General features: G+C 43.0%; 1 protein-coding gene across 1 annotated transcript in view; it reads left to right on the top strand.

Moving 5' to 3' along the window:
- Nucleotides 1-3,337: 3,337 nt before the first annotated feature.
- The window catches only part of LOC145412882 (uncharacterized), a 118,183-nt gene continuing 113,333 nt past the window's right edge, over nt 3,338-8,187 (top strand). The window contains exons 1-2 of the mRNA XM_080282680.1: nt 3,338-3,365; nt 5,441-5,554. Of these exons, the coding sequence (XP_080138806.1) occupies nt 3,338-3,365; nt 5,441-5,554 (142 nt within the window). The remainder of the gene's footprint in view (nt 3,366-5,440; nt 5,555-8,187) is intronic.

The following is an 8,187-nucleotide window of genomic DNA, read 5'->3' as shown; positions in this document are numbered from 1 at the left end:
TACAGACCAGATAGCATCAGTCAGTGCAGGCTTGTTTGTCTCTCGAAGAAGTCCAGATGGTTCAAACAGAGCTGGTGGCATGTTGCAAAGCTCATACTTGAAGATGTCACCTAGATTCTCGGCAGCGTCATGTGCAGTTGCAACAGTCAGCAGTCGCTGGAAAAGTAGTTGTGGATTCACATGTATAGACTCTCCATCAACCTTTATGCATGACTTGCTGTCCATTGTGACCACCCTGCTTGTCTTCTTGAAAGAGTAATTACTGACATATTTTCCTGTCATCGACTGCAGAATCTTGCATCCCACCTCTTTTGCCTTGTCTGCATTTACAGCTCTGTCAGCAGTCACCCCCATGGCAATATTTTGCAGTGAGGGGTCTCGCTCGAAGGGATTTCTTTGCTGCAGGTACTTGAGGAGACTTCTCATGTCTTTGTCATCTCTTGTCTGTCTGGCTGGCTGGAGTAGCGTCTTTGTGCTGGTCGCTGGTCACATACTCTGTCTCTGCAAGTTTCTGCATGACACCAGTAACACTGGAGCAAGCTGGCATCGATAAAAGCCATTGGGTACGTTGTGACTCAGCCATTCCACGCCCTCATGTCAGTCCTCCAGTTGTTTTCATGGTTTTCATTAGAGTTTGTTCTATTACTAGATCAGCTGATAGTCCAGCCCAGTAGCGATTGCTCCTGTGAACAACGTGGTGCCCTGACATGAAAAATGTGAAGACTTTTGGATGGGTGTCACAAGCCGAAGCATCTGTTGTAAAGTAGATGTATGGCGACTTGGCATACAGATTGTGCCCTGCAGCAGCAAAGTATGGCAGCATTTCTTGAACTGACTTTAGATGAAGCATCCAGTTACCTGTTCTCTCTGCTCTGATGAACAAGCGCAGTATGTCAACCATCTCCATGTATTGCAGCCAGAGGTTGGTGGTACGATTTGCTGTCATTTGTACTTTCTGTGTTTCCAATTTCTGTTGGATTATGTTCAGACACCCTGATGAACACACTTCTGGAACAGATACTTCACCAGCAACCAGTCTGTCATACAACTGGAGAGCTGCAGCCAAGTCTTCATCCAAGACATCCACTGCAGAGGAACAGGGTGCTTCTTCGTCATGCTCCATTTCTATATCATCAGAACCAGATGTGCTGGCATGAGACAGTGGAATCTCTTCAGCCAGCATTCCTTGATCTATTACATCTGGTGCCTGTTCTGAATTAAAGGCATTATCAACTCCTGGCAGCCGTGTGTTGAAGACCTTTGCTGCTACCAAGGCATGCAGGACCGAATCCACAAGGAGGTGATCCCTGACTGCTCTAGCTACAACTTTTCCATTTAATATGGAAGAAACTGTGTTAGGAGCATACACCACCTCAAGCAGCTCTTGAATGCCAGATCCGGACATTATGTGGCCAATGGACCCTAGGTAACTCATTTCTGTGTGGAACCCACCAAGACATAATACCAAGCAATGCAGATCACTGTCAGGTGGTTCACTTGCAACAATGGTCTGGGCTTTCCACCACAGAGGCTGGTCAAATGTAACGACTGGTATCACATCATGATGCTTGGCTTCTGCACACACAAATGTTAGTGTTGAATAAATACAGCTCATGTCACCGGAGTTCATGTCTATCATCTCCTTGGTAGACACCCTGCATCATGCCTGACCATCCAGGCCGTGGTGACCTCAGAGGCCAAGATACCTTCCAGAAGTAGTCTATCTTCTCAGTGTGGTCTATAGTGTCAACTGGATCCAGATTCTCATAAAGGATAGGCAAAGTGGCATTGCCATCTGCCCTGTAGAAGCGGAAAGTGATCTTTACCTTAATAGCCAGGTCTTTGGAACTTACAGCCTGCTTGGGAACTGGTTTCTGGTGTTTGATGCCAGGTGTGACACAGCAGCAATGATTCCCATTCCATGGAAAGTAATGAACCCATCCAGTGTTCTAATGTTGTGATCAACATTGTCAGCCATATACTGGACAAAGTGTCCTGGAGTGATGCCTTGGATGTCTGTACCTTGTGAGGCTGCAGCTGACATCTCAAACTTCTTAACCTCTGTGTAAGATGTACAAAAGCCATGCCTATTAAGGGAATCAATGAGGAACTTTGATCCAAAGTGATGATGCATCTGAACTGCAAGGCCAATCTGCAGGGGAGCAAGAAGGACTCTTGGTCTGGCAGCCTGCATTATTGCTTGGCCAAGAGAAGCAATCTTGAGGTCAGCATTGTTTTCAATGAAAATCTGCCTGAGAAGTAGTTTCAAAGACATGGGAACGAATGAGATGTTGTGCTCCAAGTCTGAGATGTCCTCAGGTCTAGGATACTCGTCTGAGCTAGTTGGCACAGACTTGATGTCATTTCTGATGAGGTGTGCTGCAGTCTGTATGAATCTCATCTTCTCTGCCTCAGGATCAGTTTCTTTGGGGGCCTGATAGAACTTGTTCAAAATGTCTGCTGCAACGTTCCTGAATGTTGCCACGTCAGGTTTTCCATTGATGTTCGTGATGAGGAGATCACTGCCGAAGTGGTCTTTGAGTTTCTTTTTCATGTATTTCACACTGTATGGTTTTTAACAGTCCTCCTTCATCTTCAGAATAAGGTCACCAATAGTCACCTGTTGGAGTAAACATGCATTTTTTTGTAGCACAATAAATAGGTATTGTAACCTAAGAGATACAGAGACAACAAATAAATATAATAAAAATGTAACATATTTATGCAAACTTAATAAGACAGAAAAAAAAGAGAGCCAAAAACCTGATATCTGTTCATCATCATTCTCCTGTAGAAAAGCAACTACCTCCAGCAATGCATATTCTTTTGAGCTGCTTTTTGGTCGACCTCTTACAAGCTCAGGCTTGGCGTCATTGATAGGCTGGTACTGCAGAGGAACCTGTTTCCTAGTCCTGAAGTTGCTGCTGCAGACTTGATGGTAAGCAGCGTCTGCTGCATGCAGATCTTGAGCAAATTCAATCATACTTTGTACCATTTGAGCCCACTCATCACCACGCTCCTTACACACGCTTTCGACCGTGGCCTTAAAGTCAAGACTTCTAACTGGAAACACTAATGTGTCATCATATGCTCTTTTCTTTCTTGGACATACCACAGGCTGAGAGCAAAACTAGCAGTGTTCTTGGAAGTTGAATGCAGGTTTTTGTGAAAGCAGCTGGCAACTTAGGGTAGATGATGTACTAGTTCCTGCCTTTTCCTTTATGCAGCGGTTTATCAAGTGTGGATTGCAGTATTGCTGACGACAGTGTATATGGACTAATTGTCCAGGTAAAGTTTTGATGTCATCTCCTCGCTGTTCACTTGCTTTATTGACACCATGACTTCCCTTTTCTCGAAGGGTCACAGTTGGCTGACCATTTGCCAAAGATTCCTGGCACAAGGCGCACAGGTCCACGATTTGTTCCATGGTCCATTTACAGCAAATCCAAGACACCATTCAATCCATCTTCTTGTAAAAAAGAAAAAAAAGAAAAAAAAAAAAGAAAAAAAAAATCAAGATAAAACATCTTCCAAAATCAAATGCAGAAAAGATCAAGTGGCGGATTTTCAGCCACACTTTTAAAACTGTTCCCCCAGCAAGACTTTCCTAGACTTTTTTTCTAGAATTCCTGGATGTATGAAGATGCCATCCCTGCAAAAAGAAATTCTGTTGCAATATGTTCCAGGTCCAGCCGTTTTGGGCCGTAAAATGACTGGACTATGAAGAGCACGCATTAGGATGCTAAGGCTGTAGTGTGCGTGGATGGTGAACTGATTGAATTTTTTTATCTGAATGTTGGATTGAATCAAGGATGTGTCATGTCTCCTTGGGTGTTCAGTCTGTATATGGATGGGGTTATAAAAGAAATACAAGGTAGGGTGGTGGATGTTGGAGCGACCCTAATGAGTGAGGGCTGCGATTGGAAACTTCCTGTACTCTTGTTTGCAGCTGTTAATGTATTATTCAGTGAAGACGAAGGGGAACTGCAAGGTTTGGGGAATGAGTCTGGGGGAGCGTGTAAGAAATGGAATCTAAAGGTGAATGTAGGGAAGAGTAAAATTATGATCTTCGAGAGAAATGAAGTCACTGAATTTACAGTAAGATTGGATGATGAGGAAATAGAAAATGCGAGTACCGGTACATTTAAGTGCTTGTGTGGTGTGATCAATAAGGATGGAAGTTTGGAGAATGAAGGGCTTGAAAGCGTACAACAGGGAAGAAAATTTGCTGGTTCTTTAAAAACAGTGATACGACATAGGGAACTGAGCATGGAAGTAAAAAAGTCACTGCATTATAGAAATATGATACCAACTCTAACGTAACGAAGCGAAGCTTGGACCTTGTGGAAGGGCACAAGTCAAGAGCGAGAGCAGTGGTAATGAGTATTTTGAGAGGAGCATGTGGAGTTACATAGGGAATCATACTCACAAATGAGGAAGTGAAGGAGAATTGTGTTGTGGATGTGGATGTGATAGGAAGCGTTAGGAGAAATACAATGAGATGGTTTGGCCATGTGGAGAGAATGAAGAGTGAGAGACTAACGAGGAGGGTGTATGTGAATGAGGTGGAGGAAGGAAGAGGGAGGGGGACGCCGAGGATGAGATGAAGTGATGGAGTGGAGAGACATATGAGAGAGGAAGATGTGAGCTGAGGGAGGGAAGCAAAATGGGGGGGGGGGAGGACAAGGCGACATGGAGACGGTATTTTGTTTGTGGCCACCCCTTACGGGATTAAGGCGTCTAGCAATAGGTAGATAGCTAGATTATTATTATTATTTTTATTAGTCTCCACCTATTGCATGGGTGGAGACTTCTTTTTCCTGTTATTTTTATTCTGGCCTTGAGTCTCACGACGATTCCGGGGTAACCGGAGCCTGTGTGAGGAATCTGTAGGGCCCAAGTTATGTGTCCTGGAATGGGCCACTGCTAATAGGAATAAAAGGCAAATCCTTTATGCCTAGTGGAAAGGCATGTCAGAAAGTGTTATATCAGTATTGTGTTGTGGACGAGATAAGGTGATCTTGTCTACTGCAGATTTCAACGGAACCTGAGCAAGTAATCTGAAAATGAAACTTAGCGAACCGATTCCTAAGAGTTTATTTCGTTTTATTTTAAAAATTCCAAATCTCCCCAGTAGGGTCAAGGTCATTGTAAGAAACAGTAGGTGGAGATTAGTGACTGTCCGCAGGACAGCTACAGAGTTCTAATTATTATTATTATTATTATTATTATTATTATTATTATTCACTCTCATCTTAAATGACAGGACCAAGTTGCCTAGCCCCTGGCTCCTACGCTCCTCATGAGGCAATGTAGGATTGAATGATGGACGGATGGATGGATTATTATTATTATTATTATTATTATTATTATTATCATCATCGTTACCATTATTATTGTTATTGAGATCATTTTAGTTATAGTTTTATTTATATTTAAGGTGGCGGTGTGATTAAAGCCACTGTTATCTTTTTAGGAGTAATGGCAGAGGAAGCACCACCACCACTGAGCCTCTGTGCCTTGCTGCAGTTGCTGCTGATCCTCTTGATGGCAGGTACGTCACTTATACCCACTTCTGTTTACTCAGTTTGCCTCTTCTTGCCTCTTGTCACTTTTGTCATGACGCATTGCTTTATACTGCATTACTGCATTTTCCTCACTTCACTCTTATTTCACTGCACGTCCCTACCTCACTTCTCATCATGCTACATATCTAAATTACCTTGTCACCTCAACCCAAGTTCCTTCCTGCCGCTTGATCTCATGTTCTTACTTCCTCTCATATCGTGCTACCTCCCTAACACACATTATAACGTCAATTCATATCAAATTTTTCCCGATACTTCGTTTCATGTCACTAAATTTTGTGTTCCTGCCGCCGCTGTGATGCTCCTGATGGCAGGCCGGTCTCTCCCACTGCAGTTCCTTATTCTTAACCTGGCTCCGAATTTTGGCATTTTGTCAACTTACGTCACATCGCTGGAAAGCAGTTCATCATGACTAACATTATATCCTAGTGATAATCTCTTGGTACAATCAATGGCAGAATAATGAATGCTACGGCTGTGCAGTCTTTCCTTAGCACTTTTTATATAAGCACCATATATCAGCGGTAAATTACATCTACAGTCTAATAACGGAAAAAGACTATCACCATATCTCTCTGCTAGCATCAAGCCCTTCTTTGCCATGTCAGAGGCGTAGGAGTCCGGGGCTAGGTTACTCAGTCTCGATCTTTAAGACATGGGTGACTAAACTTACATGTCCTCCGAGTGGCGCAATGTGAGCAATAAACCCCAGCCAACCCACGGATGGAAACCCTCAATGGTCACATCCACTTGGAGCACGTTAACCCACTAAATCATCTGGCATCCATTTGAACTTATGATTACAACTCAGTATAGTAAATGGCTTCCTGGGCTACAAGAAACCCTTTGGCTTCTCATTCACAGTAGTACACCTGAAGGCTGCGCTACAACGGGTGAGTGGATGGTGGGTGTCTCCACCTGCCACACGCTGTGCCTTATTCTAGTAATACCCTTATTGCAACTCAACAGTGAAGATGGAGAGATGGATTTTCTTAAGTGAATGGAGTATGACTTTCATTTCATCTGACGTTGCTTCATGTCACCTTGTCTTGTCACATTACTTCTTCCCTTGCCTCACTTATATATCACTACACACTGTCACTTCAGCTCAGACTCCCTTAGTTCGTATCATTTACCTCATGTATTCTCTTCAATCCTTATTTTTAAATTACTTAATTTTAGTCATTTAACTTTCTCCTGTCACAATTTCACTTCGCCTCTGCTCAGTTCTCCTCGTCATCTAACTTCATAACATTAGCTCTTGTCGTGTCGCATCATCGTGACAGATCACCTTGCTTTTTTCCTCATTTTAGTTTACTCATGTCACCCGTCTGCTTATTACATCACTGGTGGTTAACATTGGTAGTCAGCTTGGTGTTTCTTTAAGATACATGATGGCGTCTGGTGTGCGGGCTGCTGCACCTCCAAACAGATTGCTTAAGTTGTGCCTTAGTTTAATGCATGCGAAGCTATGACAAAAACTGCACAGGAAACAAACACACTCATATACGCAATCGGCAAAGCGCAAACACACGCGCATACCAGATCAACAGTGGGCTAACACACACACACACACACACACACACAGGTTGGTACAGTATCAGATTTCAAGTGGTGGCATGTGTTGTGTGGGGCCATACATGAGAACGTAGTTATACTATCGCTTCTCAATCATACACAGATCACGGAGAAAGAAAAATACAACTTAACTGGTGAATATTGGTGATTGTGCTTTGGGAAACATGCTGCTGGGGACTCTGTTGTCAGCAGAAGTTGTGCCTTTAGTTCAGATCAGCGATATTTGGGGGATTTAGCTTATTAGTAATCAACTAGTGGTATGTGTAAGAGCGTTAAAGTTTGCCTGCTAGTTCACATCAGAGGGTGCTTTGTAAGTGATGGTTGAGTCATGGTGGTGGGTAGACGAGAGAGAGAGAGAGAGAGAGAGAGAGAGAGAGAGAGAGAGAGAGAGAGAGAGAGAGAGAGAGAGAGAGAGAGAGAGAGAGAGAGATATAATCATTATCATTAACAGACTGACATCCTTAACAGCAATATAATTCAGAATATTTTCTTGCTAAAGTTGCTGAAAAAAAAATCGGTAACTACAGTAAAAGTTATCTATAAAGTGCTTCAGCATTAATTATATAAACTTACAACTACATTATTACCCGTCCCCGCCCCGGAGGGGCAAGGGGACGGCTATTGTTTTCACTCGGTCTGTCTGTTTGTCTATCTGTCTGTTAACAACTTTATGCAAAAACTACTGGTGTAATTTTGACTAAAATTACAAGGATGATGGGCTATGACTTGATCACCGGATTAAATTTTGGGCCAAACTGGGCCAAGGCCCAGGCTGTAGGCCCGAAAAAATGTAAACAAAAATCGTTTATTCGCCATAAGTAATTTCTGACTCGTCATATCGACAAGAAAGCAAAACCTAAAGGTGCATCCTTCAAATGTCAGGTGGGTCGGGCCTAAAATTTCAAATGAGCAGAAAATTGTCCATTTTCACCCGATTTACTCCAATTTTGATGTGTGAATCTTTGACTAGATATCCTGTTGTATTTATACGTCAGCACTAAAATGACTGCCGGGGATGGGT

This window comes from Coenobita brevimanus, chromosome 94, assembly GCF_032717465.1.
Source record: "Coenobita brevimanus isolate Jiangsu-jjx chromosome 94, ASM3271746v2, whole genome shotgun sequence".
NCBI lineage: Eukaryota > Metazoa > Arthropoda > Malacostraca > Decapoda > Coenobitidae > Coenobita > Coenobita brevimanus.
Note: the sequence above shows the minus strand (reverse complement) of the source record. Positions and strands in the feature narration are given on the sequence as shown.